At 33.0% G+C, this 21,593-nt stretch overlaps 1 protein-coding gene across 1 annotated transcript in view; it reads right to left on the bottom strand.

Annotated features, from left to right (window-relative positions):
• Window positions 1–21,593, bottom strand: part of LOC128164245 (kiSS-1 receptor-like) — a 63,595-nt gene that overhangs the window by 25,010 nt on the left and 16,992 nt on the right. The window contains exons 2-3 of the mRNA XM_052828014.1: window positions 21,299–21,361; window positions 12,261–12,604 (exon numbers count right to left, since the gene is read on the bottom strand). Coding sequence (XP_052683974.1) covers window positions 12,261–12,590 — 330 coding nt within the window. The 5' untranslated portion in view covers window positions 12,591–12,604; window positions 21,299–21,361. The remainder of the gene's footprint in view (window positions 1–12,260; window positions 12,605–21,298; window positions 21,362–21,593) is intronic.

Below are 21,593 nucleotides of genomic sequence, written 5' to 3'. Positions count from 1 at the left end.
AATCAAAGAGACATCTCGTTGTGCGTTGCGTTTTGTTCTTCTATGCTGGTTTAATTTTCATTTACATGCAATAGTTCACAAAATCAGATTGATCACCTTTTGTGAAAAACATATAGTGCTTAATCGAGGTCAAGATATTGAGATAATACAAGGACTCGGAACAATATGCTTTGATTTCGGCGTATTCGTTGAGTTAATGGCTGAAGATAAGAAGTATACTGTCAGTATTCCACTAAAATGTCCTTACATTAGACAAGAGCAGAAAACCAAATTCTCTGTAATGATGAATTGAAATGCAAATGCTGCCTGGAACGAACAAGCCAAAGAAAATAAACCTCCCATGTTACAAATTAATTTCAATTCCGTCGCATTGAAAATTGAAACAAGTTTTATGTGCCGACGAAATAGATTTTTATCAGAAAATTTCTGGTCAGTGTAAAGTGAATGAGAGCCTCACAATTGCTTAACATAACACTTTCGACTGAAATAATGATTTCTTTGAATAAGGTTTATAATGCACAATATTCCATGCACGAAGCTTTAAGCTACCAATAGCTGGTCGTAGTTGGATGGATTATTGTCAATAACATTGTGTTCAATCAACGTTGGTATAAAGTAAGCTAGATTTACAAATTACAAAGAAAGTGATGAATAAACTAGTATACATGTACATGTACGCAATTTCCGCAGTAGATATTTTCGTTAGCTTTCAATATTATTATAACTACTACAATATTATAATTATGTTTATAAAAACAAGCATTCTGAGAGTATTGCATAAGCAATACACGTCCCCTACCGGTTTGTAGAAATTTGTGAAAACAATGCACTGTTATGCAGAATATTATTTCCATTTCTTACCGTCTCAACAGACCAATCCGATAAAGAACCCGATTGTAATGATACAAAAAACCCTGTCGATTAAATTTACAACACAATGCTTGACACTATTTTACAGAACTTATTTGTTTGTTAGAAACAATAAAAGGAATGGTCCGAGTAATGCACGATATTATTACTAGCTACATACTTTCCTCGTTTATTTGATACACACCGAGCCCGATAACGAACCCGAACATTAAAAAATTGGAATATTAAAAATTAATTTTCTCGAAAATATGTCAACCAGACGCTACAAAAGTGTAAACTTGATCTGTAGTTTGACATTTTGAAGCTGTTCAGCAAATTTCATATTATTCCTCAAACGCATAAAGAAAAAAGTGTGGAAAACTGAAGTGGGACAGACAGACGGACGGACGCAGAGAAAAGCTATAGTCCCCTCCGGTGAAAACCGGTAGGGGACTAATAAAGCTAGACAATTTTCGTTTTCTTTGAAATAAGGTGTGAAAAATTCGAACGCTAATTATAAGAGCTTTCACCTTCCGCATGAAGGCACAAAATAAGTAGATACCACTTGATTTTTTCCCCCAAAATGCAGCGATTACGAAACTCAGAATTGTTATATATTTTTCTCATTAGTAAAAATATATAACCAAACTTAATTACACACAAGGTACACATCGCTGCCATCTTGGATTTATCTTAAAGTGCCACATCAACTGGAATCTTTGCCTGAAACTTGTTATTGGAGTCTCATGTTTGCATTTTAAGCTTCATTATAGAGTCTTCTTATTAATTCATTATTAAACCATAATCCAAGACTCCTCGAACTATAACCCCGCTTTTTTACCTCCCAACGCAATAAATTACTCGACCGCCTCAAGTGACCTATAAAATATGTTCACTATGTGGCCATATTTGGCACCCCCCCCCCCGCCCCCTCCCCAAAAAAGCAGTTTTATGTGAATTTGACAATTCAGACGAGGACATGATAAACACAATAACAATGCATTTGTTTAGTACTACTCCCTTATACTGAAAGTACAAATTGAGTAGGATAAAAAGTTATATATGGTTTTATCGGCTCCACCCAAGCTTCTGAAACCCTACCCGAGGGTCATGAATTTCATAATTTAAATCTAATAATATGTAAACGATGTGACCGTTGGACCGAGCGCAGATTTAACACAGTGGAGTTTGATTTTTATAGAACTAAATTTATTTGAAACGTACACAGTAGGATCCGCCTGGTTGCCTACTCAAATCATCAGCCAAAGTTAAACCAAACGTCGCGTGCTCAGTCAACATTATGACGTCATGTTACAGACGTAAAACGTACACGTTTTGTCTTCGGAAATAGCCGAAGATCGAGTTACGTTATTCCGAACTTTTTTATTTCTTCTTTCATTGTTTATCAATTTAATTCATATAAATGCCGCGGTAATAAAATTGAATACTTTATTCAGTATCTAAAAGATCAGTTCCTTGATATTAATGTTTTTATTTTCCATCTGATAATTTGATAAGACATACATAGACCTAGTCGTGTTTCTTGATTGAAGCACCATTGAAACTTATCTGGTGTCCTCTTTTATTTCTTTTAATTCAAATTACCTTCTATTGAAACATTGGAAAATTTTAATTGAGTTTAGCTCCAATAAATATCAATATGTACCAGTCAATCAGTTATCGAACTAACTTTTAAAAAACAAAATGGCTGCCAATATGGCGCCGCCCAGGGCTGGAATAAAATTTGTTTGGCCTTAGTACCCCTGATTCAACTTTCATTTTTCACTTATTTTCTTATATATACGTGTTACCATTAATCCTCGCTTCGCGAGGCGGGCTTCGCCCGCCTCTCGCTGCGCTCGGTATTAAATACATTTCTACTATATGGCCATATTGGTTCCGCCCAAGAACCCCTGTAGCAGAATCATGAATTTCACAATTTAAACAACGAGGACCTAATGTCATTGCAATTTTTTTCTTTGTTTAGCGTTCATCTAAAACTAGAAAACATATATTTCTATCAGAAAAAAACCACACAAACCTTAGAAAAACACAAAACTTAAAAGGTTCAACAAAACAAAAATTTATTATACATTTTGAAGTAATTTCTTCATCTTGTAACAAAAATACAAACACAAGAAATAACCATTATCGTTTCCTTCAAAAGTTGTTATAATTAATTTTTGATTTCCGATCCCGATTTAAAAATGCAATCCCGAGCCCGACATATGAAAAAGCGATCTAATTTATGAACAAGCATTGTGTGCGTGTGGTTTTTTTTATTTTCACATCTCAAAACCAATCTGTCCGCAGACGTTAAACATAGGTAAAAACTTGGAATGGCCTAAACCCCTGGCAAGTTTAAACCGAGTGATTTGAATGTAATTTTTGTAACCTTGCTTTTATACTCCAAAAAGAACAAAAGTATATAAGTGCGAGATTTAGCTTTTTTCTCATATAATCTAATATCAATTTCAATCGATCAGTTGTTTGTCAAGCAGGATTCTTACGAGATATTGGTATGTCCAGGTATCATTGTCTAAAAAAACTGAAGTGTTTAAATTTCATAATGGCAGATCCTACAACTCTAAGATTCAATAATCGATCATGTCATAACTATGGCGGGACGCATCTATTTCATACACCCCACAATTCCATTGTATGAATTAAATGAACGATATTATATTAGAATCATTCTACATTAGAAGTCATTAACGTAATCGATGTCTTGTAATAAAGGTTAAATAGCGTCGAATAGATCGGTGTTCTTCTGTCTCGGGGGTTTGAAGTTTGATAATAGTACATAAATTAAACGTGCATGAATTTACAGTATCGCTTTTCATGCATAGTTTCATTTTTCATAAAAGGGCAGGGCAATAAACTGGATTGATTGCTTCCTTATCAAAGAAATCTCTGCTTTGTCTCATTTAGTTACAGGAAATGGTTCCCTGTCTGATTAAACGGGTGGTTCTGGTCCATTCATTGAAAGAGAAGTTTCATCGAGGGTTATTATTTGGTGTTTTAACCTTTCGGTCATACATGTGGATAGATAGATAGATAGATAGATAGATAGATAGATAGATAGATAGATAGATAGATAGATAGATAGATAGATAGATATATTCTCAATATACAATGGATATCATTCATGGGATACATTTTTGATATTCCACTGTGTGTTCTTATCCACGTGACGTCATAATTAAACATTACGTACCTTGAGGTTGATTATTGACGTAGAATTAAAAACTATCAAAATAATCCAGTTGAAAAGCGTAGTTATAAATGTGCAGCATTTCATGCTGTTTCAGGGTTGTTTTTTTTTTTACTATTGATAAAAAATTGATAAAAATATACCACAAAATGAAATGTTTGTTTATCTTCAAGGATAAACGTAAAGTTGTTGACGCCTTGTAGTGAATGTGTTGTGCGGCTCAAAATTATTAATAATGTTTACAGAAAGATTGAGGTTTAACTTGTGGTAAAACATGTGATAAAAAGAATCTCTCATGATTTGGGATGGTATATGATTTTTATCCAACTCGTTGTGTGTTTTCTATCCCCTCGCCAAGGCTCGGGGATAGAAAATACGCAAATCATGAGAGATCCTATATATATTTATTCGCGGTCGGACAAAGTTAAGGGCCTTAACATGAAACGAAACCATTTCTTAATTCAAATAGTAAAACATATTTTAAACATGAAATCAATCTATGCACACCAAATTTTTTTCTAAAAGTGTTGGATTTTTTTAAGGGGGGGGGGTGGATACCTTGAAGGTACAAGGATACAAGATACAAGGACATGAAATGACGCTTGATAACTGCAGGAAAACTGTTTAATTTTGAACTGTGTTTTGAACTAACTAAATTTTCGAGCGATACGACAACGATATCAGGAGGAAAATTACCATCCAGAAAAGGGGTACTCTTCTAGGGGGGAACATGGAATTTATAATTATGAATTCAGTTTTCTTTACAGATGTGTGGGAGTTGAGAAGATGGTTTTAAAACATTATTAGCATTAACACTATACATCCATTTTTGGCCCCTCTTAGAGAAAAAACCCATAATCCAGGGGACATGAAATTTACAATTTTAGTAGAGGACCTCCTGAATAACATAATTATGAAGTAAGCTTATTTAAAACTAAAAAGCCATATACTGTTCTACTTTTTATTTCTTTTGCAAGAGTCACGTAAAAAGTGCGTTCGTCTCATACTCACTGGCGTCGGAAGCAAATTGAAAGTGGGGGGGGGGCTAGTCTAATCCTCAGAAATATTGAAAAAAAACCCTAATTCCCAAAATCATGAAAATCCTAATCCGTGGAGGGGGAGGGGGGATATACCTACAGTTCTAAAAAAAAATTCTTACCTACCAAATTTTTCCATCAAATCATGAAATTCCTAATGGGTGGGGGGGGGGGGGGGGGGGGGGGCTAATAAACCTAACGGTAAGGTCTACTTTTGCAAAAAGCCCCCCCCCCCCCCAGTTCTGACGCCGATGTTACTTCTTGATTATTTTTGGTCCTCAGTTGTTTTTTAATTTGCTTCTTTTGTTGGTTATTTAGTTTGGATGTAATCTAATGACTATCTTTCTAAAAGTTGTTGACAAGTTAAAATATACCCAGGAAAGAAGACCACTGTAAATTGTAATCTCAACATTTTTTTTCTCATAAGCTTTTAATGGTACTATGTGCACATACATCTATTTTTCTGTTTAGTGTATGCTAATTAAAAATACATAATTTTTTTCAAAATTATATCCACATCATTGCTATATATATAATATACATCAATGATTTTAGATCGTAAAAGACTATAGAAAACTCCGAGAGTCGATTAAGTTCCTAAACTATTTGGGTGTTTTCACCCCTGTTACAACAAACTGAATATACCCCATGCATAACATTAATTTTTCATCACTAACTTTGTGTACATTATATTTTATTAACCAATAAAATATGTGTTAACACAAACATGTACAGATGATGTATATTTGTAAATGATATAAACATTGTAATGAACCTAAGCTTTGTCCTGATATTTGACCATAAACATACGTCACAGTCAAATTCGCTCGCGGGAATGTAATGAGGTGTTCGAGAAAACTAAAACGTGTACGATGGAATCAAATGTGTGTATAAAATCTTAATATGAATAAATACTTTCTTCTGTAAGCACATTCTGACTGGCAAAATAAGTCCATAAATTAAGAATCTAGCCAAAAATCTTCGCGTAACCTCCTTTTTGCCACTTCAAAAACATACATCTCGTGTACAACATAATATACAACTCGAATGTTTTGGTATACGGCCTACGGAACTGCAAAGTGCCTTTTTGACTGTGGCACAAAAATTGAATTACGGATTTTTAAAATCTTATCACAAATACCACCAGTTAATAGAGCACGCCACTCATAATTCAGATAAAAATGTACAAGTACCCTCTCATCATTGGACTGTTTCACTAGGCCATTTTGTCGAGGTAATACTTAGACCATGGTAATACAATTAAGGAAAATGTCAAATCGACAGCAAAGCAAACTCAGGCAATGATCAACATCCACGAATTATGTTACAAGGGGGAGAGAAATAGTCAATAATGAGATACACGAGCATTCTCGAAGATGATATTGGTTTTAATATCCTCTGACGGAGAGGATTATCAGTAATTTCAAGCAGCGACTAATTTGTTTTCTTTGTGTCCTCTTGTAATGGAAAAATGGAGGGAAACCCTATCGTATTAACAGGTCTTTCTGGAAAGGATTCACGGCACAGGAGTATGGCCTGTGTATTATCAGAAATAAACTTCATTTTAATGTTACTACCACGGCAAACTCAATTAGAAGCTCTTCGAGAACAGTGGATTTTTACAAGACAAGGAAAATCAATTTATCGCTGAAATATTTACACTTCTCATTGGTTCTAATCAGGAAGTCAGATTGGCTTTGTAATCGACCTAGTCACATCAATCCTCAAAAGAAAAAAATATGCAACAAATTTGGCGAACTAAAAAGAGCAGATGTGGGTAGATTGTCATAGCAATGTTTTTTAGAGTTGATAATTAAGATCTCATGATATAGTTCCCTTTAATTGTATACATGTATACATTTACATCAAGATTTTAAAGCTAGCTTGTCATTTTCCTACCAGATATTTGTTTTTAAAAGGTAATTATCTCACCTGTCAGGTAAAACTCACTAAAAACAAACGTGGTTATATATTCTCTGGACAATGGTCTATCATTAGGTATATATGGAATTTTCCGAAACATCATCGTAAGCGGTGCAAAAATACCACAATGGCACCGGCATAATTATCCGGCACAGTGTTATATGCCATACTTTTACATTCATAAAGATTTTTTTTGCATTGCTTTCCCACTTCTCCTTTATTATAGCATTCCTTCGTCAAAAAGAGCCGTAGAATCACCCTTTTTTGATATTTAAACATAGGGTTTGCACGGGCTTTCATCAACCATATAAGAACTTTTTCTACATCTCATATTTTTATCGAGGAATTTGAGGGATAAGGCGTGTCAGATAGAACTGATTTCTCTTTGCAACTCCACATTAAATTAAGTGAATTAAACATTCGTGATAAACGAAATCAACTATTCTTCTTATGTACCTTTGTTTGTTTGGTTTTTTTTAAGTGTAAACTGACCCATACCAAATTAATTTGTTTTCGATGTGTTGTCATGAATAAAAATAATATTTTGTTTTTATTTTACATGTTGTACAAATTTGGAAGCGCTTGTTCACACAGCGAACTGATGAAAAAAACTAATGAAACAAAATAAACAAATTTTTTTTAAGTTTCCTTTTTATTTCTCGCCCAAACACGATCTGATTGACGATAGTGTTTTGAATAGACTTGATGATAAGTCCTCATATTCTACAGAACGGTTTTATCTTGAATCACATGTCAATTTTTTTCAAAAATCAATCTTTCGCCTACCAGTTTTGGATTGAATACAACTTAATGGCGCTCAAAATGTTGTTCCCGCATACTACTATATGTTATAATAATATATGTAAGGACTTTTTTATTAACTTGAAAGAGATACAAGTATGCTGAAGTGAAGCGATAAAGGGCGATAGATGTTATCAAAAGATATTAAGTCCAAACTTACGTCAATAATTTTCAAATTAATCTTATGAAAGAGAAAAAATGAGGGAGGACCGGTATACAGGAATGGCGTCGGCTGATTGTTTACATAACTCTGTGTCAAATTCAAAATTATTCAGCCATTGATTTTTTCCATCCTCCGCAATAGCGGCTCAAACAACAGAGGAAATGCTTGATCACATCAAAGGTTGCAAAATAAAGATCGTAAATTTTAAATGATGTTAAATATTACATTTTTATTCAGATTCTGAGTGTTGTTGCTATCAATGTCAACAGCAAATAGTTTGTTACATGGTAATTACATAAATTGCCGATTTTTTTAGCAGTTCGCTGGCCTAGGTAGCTTTTGTTCATCAGCAATCAAGATGAAACGCGTAACGCCCGCCAACGATTTTTCATGGTGCATACCCTGATATTTCTGTTTTAATGTTAGTCATATTTCCATTAAAGAAGTTGGCAGTTTCCTCTCAGACCAGTTTGAACAGTTTAGAATTTTTTTAATACCCCCGCTCCGAAGGAGAAGGGGGTATACTGTTTTACCCTTGTGTCTGTCTGTCCGTCCTTCTGTATGTCTGTTCGTAACAAAAATTTCTGCCGCATTTTTCTCAGCAATTATTCATTGCAGATGCTTGAAATTTTAACACACTTTATGTTTTAGCATGTCATATCGTGGAATATATTTTTGTACCAACCTCAACTTCATGTTGGATGACGACTTTTGTTTATTTTTAGCCTAAATTTTCAAATAAATTTTTGTCAAAGATTTTTCAGCAACTATTTGTCGCAGATGCTTGAAATTTTGAGTAATACACTATTTGTATAGCCATGCCATAGTTTGGGATATATTTTTGTAGCAATCGGACATCAACTTCCTGTTAAATAAAGACTTTGTTTATTTTGCATATTCACATCAGAGCGCGGGTATTACTAGTGAGCATTGGCTCACAGACATCATTTATTTTGCTGTCTCAAACTAATGAAAGTGTTCACTGCCTACTACATCGATGTAAATGATGATGTAATACGAGCTTCAGTAAAGACAACCAGATAAGGAAGTAAAATACAACACCAATGTCAATATATATTTCTGCAAATTATCAATGCTACATGTATAAACAAGATGTGATATAGTTTTGGTAAGCTGTTAACATATAATTGATATTCAAATTTTCTTAGCTTTCTTGAATGTCTGAAATTTTCGGAGCAACAAACCTTCAAATTCACAAAAAAGTACCTGAATACGTATATTACAATAAATCCAGATACCAGATAGCTTTTGCTTTTATCTTCTATCGTAACTATTGTAATCTCGACAACCATTGATTATGGTGAACAAAGACCCGGGTAACAAAGCCACAATTTGGTTTGAAGAACATTGTTAAGTTTTCTCTGAATTAGAAAAAAAAACTCTGGCACGCAACATATTTTCCCTCGCAACAAAGATTTGTTGCTAATAAAGCAGTAAATACATGTACATATCAAGTAACACATAGCATTCAAGATATTTCTTGTCAACATTAGATATACCCCATTTCCTTCTTTATCAAAACATGAATACGCTTAGGACCCATATGTTAATGATTTGCTCCTGAATTACAACAAAATTGAAATTATTCTCAAGTTAATTTTTTACATTAATTCTTGGCTTGATTTTTTAACCATGTTGAATAAGATTGTACAACTCAATGCATTGTACGCAGATTTTTTATTCGTGTAAGAGACTTTGTTAAAAATGTGAACAATCTGGATGGAACTGGTAACTTAAGCAATGGGAGGTACATTGTAATACACGATTGGTGAATTATACTTTACCGAATGACATTGTAACGTGCCCGAGGTATATCGGGTAACACAGTCTTGGACTGTATTTAGTTTTTAATAAAGACCGGTATTTCAACACCGCCGTCAATTCATATTTCCAAATATAATAATGTGTGACAATCCGAGAGAGAGAAACATAAGACTTGGTAACATTTCAAATAGATTTTAATCAATAACAATACTATAATTTTAGACAACATAAACAGGAGAGATATACTGCCTCGTAAACAGTAACACAAAATATCCACCCTATATGTATAAAATCCAATGGGGAAAAAAAGGGGGGGGGTGATAAATATATATAGCAGACTGGCACCCAAATATTATCTTAAAATCCTAGTAATGAAATAATTCCTGAACAGAGTATATGGTAGGTCCCTGTACGTGCTATAATTTGCTAATCGTACTATGAATCTCACCGTTTATGAAGGTGGTCTGATTAGTGCGAGCGATGCTGATGCTCTGGTACCCCAGTCCCAAAAAAGGGGGTGCATATATAAAGGTTTTCTACCGGAAATACCAAGTTACCAATGTATACTGATGACGTTGTTTATTACTGACGTCACGATTGGTAACATTCACAAACCGGAAATGCTGCAGCCCCAACATGATTATATAGGGAAGTAAAGAAATACGTTTAAAAAGGAAATATATCAGGTGCCAGTGCTAGAAAAATAGGTAAGATGTTATTAAAAAACGCTAATAATATACGTAGGTAGGTGATGTCTATAAATAATGCGTATTGCTGCTATAATCGATCAACCGATGCAGTCACATGTGCATTCTAAATATAAACCAACATGGCGGAATACGTATGGAATACGATCCCGATCGCATGTAATGACAATGCCATGTGCTCATATTTATATATGGGCTTTATAACGGATATTATGCGTTGTATTACCGACAATCATCGTAATATGTAAACAAAGATTAATAATCCAGATTCTATTTAAATCAATACGGTAAATAGATATTTTAATCAGGTCACTGTACTGATCTAACTCGCAGCAGAGCTGTCACAGACATCATTAAATATAACGAGAATGAAATTGATTAAGACATGTAAATCAATAGATATATCATCAGCTAATAATAAATCTGAAATCAGTCCCAAAAGTTCTTACCAATAGATTTTATTGATTATAAACGTTGAATATAAACATACTAGAAAACCGAATAAATGAGTAGGGCTCCACTAAGAATTGCTCCAGGATAGTGACATTTAAATACATGTACTGAAACTCAGTGGTCATTTAATAACAGGAGTCCCATGGGCCACATCGCTTACCTGAGCATCAATAACCAAATTAACACTGATCAAATCAGCATTACAGTATCTTTTACAAACAAGAGGATTTTGTGAAACACTTCAATGAAGAAACGGAAACTGCAAATGACTGGAAGTTTTCGACGTCCAAGGAGCATAAATCTGACACAAAGTGCTCGATTTAACCCAAATTCGAACTTGACCTAGATTTTCATATGATAATTCGGTATATTGATTTAAAATTGATTTAGATTTTCATATGATAAATCTGTATACAAAAGTTTTATTTCAGGTGCAACCTCGACGAAAAAAATGAACGAAAACTGCAAATATTTGTCCAATGGACATACCTCTGTCAAAAATTGGTCGATCATACAAAAAATCTAACTTAATCTTGATATTCATAAGATAAATCTGTATACCAAATTTCATTTCGGTAGGTGCAGCCTCTGCAAAAAGAATGAACGGAAACTGATGATGTACCGACCGACAGCAGCAAAACAATATGGCCTTCCTTCTTTGAAAGGGGGAGGGGGCATAACTGCCTTGACAATCTAGTAGAGTTCCCTTAATTGCAAATGTATAATTGGATGCAAACTTCCCCAGACTTGGATCCGCTAAAGCGTGTCCACCACCTTCCTTTCATTTTTGCTATTTCGGGCTTGTTAATCGACAATGAAAGTAGGTTTTTAATTTCACAATAATTATAACTTATCAGTTGAAATTCATTTATAGCTTAAGGACATCATTTTCACATATCTTTGAATACCAAAGGTGTAAGCAATTACTCTGTTGCAGGCATTTTGAGTTCATTTGCAAATTGTCTTAATTTATAAGTAAAGATGTACGATAGAAAATAACAAAAAAAAATTCTGGGAAATTATCTCCCCTATAGGTTTTCGTAATGTGTATAGGTATTCGCAATAGATCCTTTTGAAAATGTCTTGTTAAAAACAGTTTGAATAATCGCCTCACACACAAAACTAACAGAAAGATTTTTAAAGCGGGGCTTTTTTGTAGTGGTTTATAACGGTTAGACAGAAAGCGAGCATTGTTTTACTAGGATCTCGAATTAAATGATGAGAATTTGGAAACGGAACTGTACCAGTTGTTACATTAGATTGTTACAATCTCTAAGTTCAAAGATAGCTCTCTAGTTCTGTAATGAATATCAAAAAAAAAAACTTACGTATATAGTGAATGTAAAGAACTTGCACATTCCGTCACCGAATCCCCATGCTGGCATTGCGAAGCTGATGGCTGTGATTGGCACCACAATTAGAAGAAAAGCTAGATCCGCCAGGGCTAGATTTATTATATAGATGTTCGTCACTGAGCGCTCTCCATATCGAAACACAATGTAAAGAACCAATCCATTGCCCACAGCGCCAACTATGATCAGAATTGTCCAGATGATAGGAACGTGGACATAATTAGAGGGAGAGGGGTCCAAGGCAAGGCTCTCATTGTCAAAACCGGAAGTGGAATGAAAAATTTCAAAACCTTCTGTTGTAGACATCTTCCTTTATTTAACTGTGAACAGAAAATCACAAACTCTGTAATAATACATGAACTAATAATGAAACAAACTTTCATTAAAGGATTCTTCAGGAAAATATTTACTCTAACACAACTTCAGAATGTCAATGTTTTGTGATTAAGCAGCTCCGAGTGGGCTTCCGTAATCACACAACTTTGATATTATGAAGATGCTCTTAACATGGAGACATGATTTTTAGGCGCTCTATTTCTTTCTTTTTTTTATTTATTTCATTTAACTTGGAGAGAATCTAGTGAATGTAAGTATGAATGTTTATCGTGTTATGTACATGTGTATTCAGATGCAGCATATGTATCATTACATTCTTCTTTTGTACTTGCACTTCACAAGAACAATAAAGACTAAAAACAAAAAAACAATATTTATTTTATTTTTTGCATTTGTGTTCTTGCTTTCAGAAAGTCACTCCCACACAATCTGCAATATTTAACATCAATATTCAACACTAACCATATCTGAAAACTTCCGAAGTTTTGATTTGACAGGCAGCTTGTCATATTTGCTCAAGAGCACATTACCATTATACCGGTATACTCAATAAAAACCTTATCAAGTACTGATTACCACAATCATACACTTAAAACTTTCCTGTGCAAAGTTTGAACTCCAAAATGAATACATATCGAACACGACTTATCGACAAACCCTTAAGCCCCGCCCCTTACTCCTTACTTGCGTTTCCACAAAAGAAAATAATTTTAATCTAATTCACCGAAATCAACCAAAATAAATTATATCAACAGCGACGTCTTCTAGCGGAAAAATGAAATAAAGCCAAAACTAAACTGCATATTAACCATAAGATAAGAAAGATATAGATGGATTTTGCATATTATTATAGCAAATTAAATATCAGTATAAAATTGTGTGTCCTTCTTGTTAAAGTTTTGTAATATTTTATATATTAATTTTTTTTCAAAGAGTTCATTACAAACAATGGTTGATAAATTATACTAAAATTGAGTTAAGTATTTTAAAATGAAATATGAAAAGACTGAAGAAATGAAAATCAAATTGCAAACACTAAAAAGGAGACAAAGTTATCTCTAATTGGATGTGAGTAATGAAGTATTGACAAACAAAAAGTGTAAAAAAGCATATTGTAAGAACTTAAGCAGGAATGTCTTCTTTACGAATGCCACGCGAGATACAATATCACTGCCATCATCAATTATTTATGTAAACAGAAAATTTAAAACGCTAAAGTACGTGTAATTTTATTTGTAAACATCCAACCTCCTAATTAGTACTCAATAAACATAATTGAAAAACTACCATCTAAAAATCAACCGCACAATATTTCGTGACACAGAACACGAATTTAATAGAACATAATGAAAGTCTTCTATTCATTCAGTTTCTTGTATTTGATATTCTGATGCCACTGCCATACCTTTCTTTGATCAAGATTCGCTACGATGATCATACGAAAGAATGTTCTTCCTTTTATTTGATTTCAATGTATGCGACTTAGATATATCACTTGTTCACTGCGAATATGATAATTTTCTTTAAAATTTGTAGAATATATATAAGAATTTAGCACAAAAAGATAATTATTTCATTTATACATAAAATTCATAAAGAAAATCGATCCAAAATTGATAAACAGGTAAGTTTTGTCTGAAATTATATTTTCACACGGAAGGTTTTATAGAAATCAATAATGAAAATCAGCATTCTTTAAAAATTTATTAGCACTTAACATTTTAAAAAATATTTTTATGCACGCAAACTTTCAACTTGTGATATTTTGAAAAATTTCTGTAAGCCCTGTTTCGCATCTAGAAGTCGAAATTAAAGAATTTGATTGACTTTCCTCGTAAAACGATGACAATATAAAAAAAAATAGTCGGAAAAATGCTTAGCCAAATTTTGCAAAAATTTTACCTTTAAAGGAAATGAAATTTGGGAGTCATAAGCAAGATACAGGGCTCGAAATTTGTCATGTAAACAAGGCTCCTGTCCTGTTTTTGTTTACCTATCTTCAAAATACATATTAAAAAAACATTTTAAGCTGGCTTGTCTATCTTCTTACCCATTTTAAGCATAAATAAACAGTTCTTAACGTTTCATAAATTCATTTTAGGTCTTAAACTTCCAGTTGATTTTTTACTTCAACATTTAAATTGTAAATAAAAGCTTTGTTTACATTACAAAGAATTAAAAGTTCTGTCACTTGCTTATAGCTAAACGAAAGACCCTCAAATTTCGGTTGCCTATTAAAAATGCTTTACTGAACCATTGTAAACATTAAATTTGGAAAAATAATTATGACAAATATCATGACCATACTCCTTTAAAGCAAATTGACATTACTGACCCCCCTGTACACATGTATTATTTCGTCAATTACATACTGGGCACATATCTAACCGAACTGCATTGGATTAAAAAAGTGTTTGATATTCTGAGAGATTTTTTTGCTAATCTAATTGTTCCTATTGAAATAAACCCCAGTTTTAAGGACGTTGTTTACTCAGGGCTTGAGTTCTCAAATTCGGATTGTAAAAAAGTTCAATGTCAAGAGTAAAATTTGTTCTAAACACTAAAGTATTTATGAAATGAATTATTATTGACATGCCATTTGATATTTTACTATATTATGGAATTCAGCTCAAACAAAATTGGACTTTTAGCAAAAACAGAGAAAATTCGGACTAAATTTTTCAGATTTTGTTTTTCACTGAAATTTATTTGGTTGTACTGTAATATTCAAAGTAAAGATTTTATTTGTCAGTCAACATAATTTTGCATATTTTCTGTTGGTTTTATCTCAACTTTTCATTTAGATAATCGATAATCACACACCTAAAAAAAATTGAAAAATGCATAAAAAGATAACAGACACCATATCTCAAAATTTTGATCATTAACTTCTTATAAGTTTTATGCATGCAGAATAAGGTCAATATACTTAGTTTAATGCTATAAATGTCTTATTCAGTTTTTTGTTAAATTGAATCAAAAATGGGTAGGGATTTGAAAACTGATAGAGGAAATTCGGACTGGAATATTTATAAAAATTGTGAATGAAACTTAATGCTTTGTGTCTGTTTAGTGCTACTGTCATTCATAAACTGTTTTTCATTTTTAAAAGAGTTATGCAATTTGAATTTTTTTCGCAATTAAGAAAATCTCAATCATAATGTTAAAATTTTTGGGAATTTTTCCTAATTTTTCAAAAAAATATTCCTATGGCCATTAACTCAAGAAGTAGGTCATTGACCTATTTTTTTAAAGTGAAAAATAGCACTTCCATGATAGGTCTTTAACACATAATAGATGATTTTTCATTATCATCAGTGGATTATTTTTGGAGTAAACGTCTACCTTAAGTACAAAAAGTAGATTTTTTAATGACCAAATATAATCTGATCCTTGCGTATACTTTAAAACAATATTTGATGTAAAAACTCTGCTTGGTTAGAGAACCTAGTGACAAGTGTCAATAAACGAAAAGCTGCAATGTCAATTCTAAAGGTCAAATCGAATTTGCCCTAACTCAGAGGGATGAACACTGACCTCCCTTTTTTCTTTGTATTTTTTAAGTTTGTTTTGTCTACATATTTCAATGATATACTTCTTGAGAAATTCTTGATACAACCACCTTTTGGAGTGAGATACCTAAGAATAATCACAATCACACAGATATGAACCTGATGACTGTAAGGTCACACAAGATGAAATGCTAAAAACGCCTTTGATTGATGTCGGAACTTTCCGCGTTTTTCCATTATCTGTTGAAACGTTCGTCCGTCAGAGACAAGGGATTTCATTGTCCTTTGATGCGATGGATTGTCTGCCCACAGCACAGGGTTTCTCCCAGACAACTTATTTGGGAGATTAACTTTTAATTGGAATGTTATTCAGTATTATTGGAGTCTATATTGAATGGTTTAATTCTTGTAAGACGTCAATTAGAGCACAATGGACTTTCCATTCCTATCGATTGACATCTCTTGGATTTTTTGCCCATTTATGTGATGAGTAAATACGTTGTGCGACATTTATTTTTAATGACATCTTACAAACGAACCAAAAAAATCTAGTAAAAATTCAAACATTAATTCTATACAACATACAGCTTTTACCTAAACCATGATTGGCTTTTTTCGTGTACAGTAACCCATGATGTATGTATTTTTATTTCCCGTTAAAGTAGCATCTTGTGGTACAAAGACCACTTTTTGCAGTCTGCACAGATTGCTGGCTCCCATATCACATACTGTATTAACATCACTCAGAAAAAGTCCAAGGCATTTACCCATGGGTGTTGAGACGGCATAAAGAAGTCGATAGCACCAAGAGCATATAAATATAAATGTTTTTGTTAAACAATAAATGTATCATTTCTGTTTAAAGTATTTTAATGACTTTAAGTTACGCAAAGTTCAGACGTGATGATAAAACGTGTCTTTTTGCTTTCCAAAGATATCGGAAATTTCAGACTATCAAGATCCTAAGAAAAACATGTATCTCTGGGGGTCGTATAATCTAGATATTAAGTAAGGACTCTGCATGCAATACACAGGCATGCGATTTGATCAAATAAATTTCCTATGAAAACATTCAACATATATTATTGTGATGCGGGCTAATGGTGGTATGGGACACCTCCATGTTGTGACGTATTATTTATCGAAATGAACAATAACGTAAAAATAATGTCATTTTAAGTAAGCGTAACATGTATGTTCTGTTGACCTTTTGAAATCATTATTTTTTTCATTTTCATTTTTTTCAGATGTATACTTTTTTTTCATAGTGAAATGGTAAAAAAATATGTAATTTTAAATTATTACCTTTTAAATAGATATTAAAAAGAACTCGTACACACTAAATGTCTCATTGGAAAATGTTTATATATGTTTTATATATTTCATAGTTCGGTGCTTACGTTTGGTAACATCTAACAATCGCTTAACGTGTGAAAAATATTGATAACATCAGTAATAAGGTTGAATATTTCTGTAGTTAGGTAGATAACATTGCAAGGAGTTACCCCTACTTTAATTGAACAGGTAAACCTGGATTTGGAAAGTAAGAAATCGATACATTTTAATGAATTTTTGATAATCTGAAGGATAATCTTGATTACTTCTTTTACGTGGCCATATGTTGACCAACTGTTCTGCAAAATACGATCATCAAATACTAGTACATTCAATAGTCCACACAAGCTGCATGTATGAACAATTGAATTCTACGACCAATTATCTAAAACCACTGAAATGTTTTGTCGGCGTAAGTTACATAATCCATAACTAATGGTACAGTGAAGTTATGAAAAAGTACAAAATGAATCCGATTTCATCATAAACTATATTCTACTAAATATTAGTCCTGAAACGGTAATTATATTATTGTTTCAGGGATAAAACATTGTTCACATCCTACTATTTGCACTACGAAAAAACACATGCATCGACTTTAAGTGTGTTTTATTTTTTAAATGAAAGATAAAAATGAGCTCTGATACTTTTGCAATACGGAGAATTTCGGGTTGATACTAGTATCACAGTAGAAATTTCACACTTTATTATCAATTTTGTTTAAGACTGTACTTTTTCAAATTTAACATATCTTTTGTCATATTTTCTCACAACTTAATATCACCAAAGCTATTTCTTCTATAAATGATAGACACTTTTTATACTCTGTTTGATTTTACGTAAGAGACAGGTATCAATGATTTCTAATATCTTAAGACAACACTGTGCAATTATTTCTTTTCTTTTTAAAGTTTCAGGACATCAATGACTCATTGATGTCCTGAAGCATCAAGTTTATGCAATTAAATCCTTCACTTAGGTTCCTTACAGCTGATCAGCTTGCTGGATTGCATAATAGTGTAAACATTTTTGTCAGCTAGCTAGGTATCACAGTTCTTTATATACAATATAGGACCAATTTTATATGATCAAAAGTTCCAAAATTCTTACAACAACAATAAAATCGAAATTTCCTACTAATATGCGCATCTACACATTGTGTCCTAAATACCTAGAAAGTTTCAACAAATTCCTTGCAGCAGTTTAAGAGGAGCTGCGCTTACAAATGTCTTTAATATGGTCAATATTTAAGATCAAAAGGACCTAACTCCCCAGAGTTATAACGGAATCGGAATTTCCTGGTAACATGAACATCTACACATTGTTTTCTAAATGCCCACTTTACTGAAATCCCGTGCAGCGGTTTAAAAGGAGTTGGCCTTACAAAAAAAAAAAAACAGGACTGGCGTACTAACTGACTGACGGACCGCCCGCAACTTCGTTACGTGGGTATAATAACAAGATCTGGACTCCATTTTAATAAGTTAACATAAGGAACTTTATCACACACGTTTCCATTTCAAATATATCACACAGACAAAATTGGGGTAAACATAAAACAGAACAGAAGGGATGAGCTTTAGTGCAAATAAAGTATACGGTACTGATAATGAAATAAAGAACGGACCAAACAATATCGTATTTTTTCACATGATGCAAAATCTGTAGATGTCAAAACATACCTTCGATTCTCAAAATTATATCCAAAGTATATATTAATTTGAAAAACTTTACGTTACAGACGGTGGTGAGGCTCAAGTGAAAGAGAGGAAAGTTGATGTGGGGTACACTTTTGAGGGACATATATTCCAAGAACCCTGTCTTGTATTCGTAGAAGTAGAGGTACAATCATGATCTTTATATTAGAGTTATGGTACATAAATACAGCTTATGTAAATTTTGAAAATGTGTCATCGTGAAAATGTATGAAATATTGCCATCATTAATTGTAGATACATGCAACCTGTGAGTCACATGTGTCGAGCAACTGTTCTCACAAAAAGAAGTTTTTCTGTGGTTTTTGGGATGAAATTCCATTTGATGTTCCATTTGATGCAAGCACCGGTTCCCCCGTCTGTATGATGTGCTCACAGAAAGATAAATACCAAGATTTAGGACCGAGTCTTGAAAATTGCATTGGTCTTAACTTATGATGAGTATTATTTGAAAGTCTCAAGACAATCTCACGATTTCAAGGTTTTTTGACAGGTCTCGAATCGTTCCGTCGAGTAAAAAGAAGCCTCGGAAAACAGTGCGGAGTATAATACAGGAAATCATAAAAACACACTCTAAGGAACCGAAAGGAATACTCGATTCTAATCAACTACTTCCGCTTCAATACATATGGGCTATTTTCGCTGACCATTTGAAATCATTGTAAAAAAAAGAAAAAGAAGCAACTTTGTATTTACATAAATAGAAGGTTCATGCATATGTAAAACAAAGCCTTGTGTTGGTGCTCTTTCAGTACACAAAGAGAGAACAAACTCCAAACAAAGGAACACTTGTAAGAATTATCTATAAATCCTCGATATTCTCTTCGGCCTGCTTGTAATATAATTGCAAATTAGGTATTATCATTAACAACAAAAGTCAAACAAGTGATCATGAGGTCAAAAAGTCACTATGTATTCCAAACAAAACGTGACTGTTTAAGGCAGAATCGATGGCTTTTGACTTTTTAGTTTCTTTTGTTTAGGTCAATGATTGAAGCTTTTTGCTGTTTGTTTTCATGCTTAAAAAGAATTCCGCTAACGCAAAACGGAGATACATGTCTATTCTGAATCAATACATCGGAACGTTTGGCTTTCAAAGTCTGATTGTATGCTTTGAGAGATCAAAATCAATGAAATAGCTTGACAATACTTAGGAATAGTAAAAACTGTCTAGCATGATGTTAATTCTACAGTATTATATGCAAAGCGTAGATTCAAATTTTTTCCGGGGGGGGGGGGGGATGGAGACTGAGGGATATCGATATTTGCCATAAGGTGTGGATACATTTCGAGGACCATTTTCGCTAACTTTTTTTTTCAAGGGGAAGGTCTAGACCCCTTTGGATCCGTGCATGAAATTTAAAGATTTACATTAAATATTCTCACAACCCAGAAACATTTTTATCTTAGAGAACTAAACTTGAATTATGTGGAGTAAACTCGTTATTTCGTGAACTACTGGATTTTTTGTTTTAAACGGCGGGAAATGCTGTTTATGAGAGATATAAAACAAAATACTAAGATCCTGCTTATTTTATGACCATTTCTTTCATTATTTTTACAAGTCTAGTGCAATAAAATGAGAACAAACTTGATCATAACATAATATGTGCATTATACAGGGGGATATTAGATAATTGGATTGAAGATAATTGTTATTTTTCCAATTTCATTCGACGACATTAGTTTGTTAGATAACCAGTGCTTCTGCTGTCTTTCTAGCAGTGAGAGACATCAAGACACAATTTTTTCCGATGTGAACCTCATTAATTCAAAAATGGAAAACCACCTATTTAGTCAATAATTATATTCAAAATCTTTTCACTTAAAGCAACACTTTGAATATATTTCAATCTTATTAGATGGTTTAGAAGCAACATGACTTGAAATCACAGCAAGCAAAGCAAATTAAGTTTCAGAAAAACGGATCCAAACATTATCATAAATACATGACAAAAAAACTCTGTCTTGCACTGAAAGGAAGCAGACTTGAATATCTTTCTATAAGTAACAAAGAGATTTTTTTCCTTCTTTCTCTACTTCCCCTTAGATTTGTATGCGAATAAAAAAAGTTTCTCATTGAAGGACATCTTTCTTTAACATAAATTATACATACTTGCAGTGAAAGCCCTGTGAGTCGCACACTAGTTCATGGCACTTGCACGATGTCTAGCCGATTCTGAAAATGACACAGAAGTATTTGTCAATAGAGGATACATGTAGAAGGAAACATACCATGAGAGACTCTACAATACCAAACCAGACGCCTTTGAACAGTAATATTATAATGTTTTACTCCTTTAATATTTAAGGCTCACCTTGGTTGGAAGCAAAAGTGAAAGTTTCCTCGTAACATTTTTACGAAATATTTGACCGATTTAAAATGAGGAGGCAAACGAGATAACTTGAAA

Source organism: Crassostrea angulata, chromosome 9 (genome assembly GCF_025612915.1).
Source record: "Crassostrea angulata isolate pt1a10 chromosome 9, ASM2561291v2, whole genome shotgun sequence".
NCBI lineage: Eukaryota > Metazoa > Mollusca > Bivalvia > Ostreida > Ostreidae > Magallana > Magallana angulata.
Note: the sequence above shows the minus strand (reverse complement) of the source record. Positions and strands in the feature narration are given on the sequence as shown.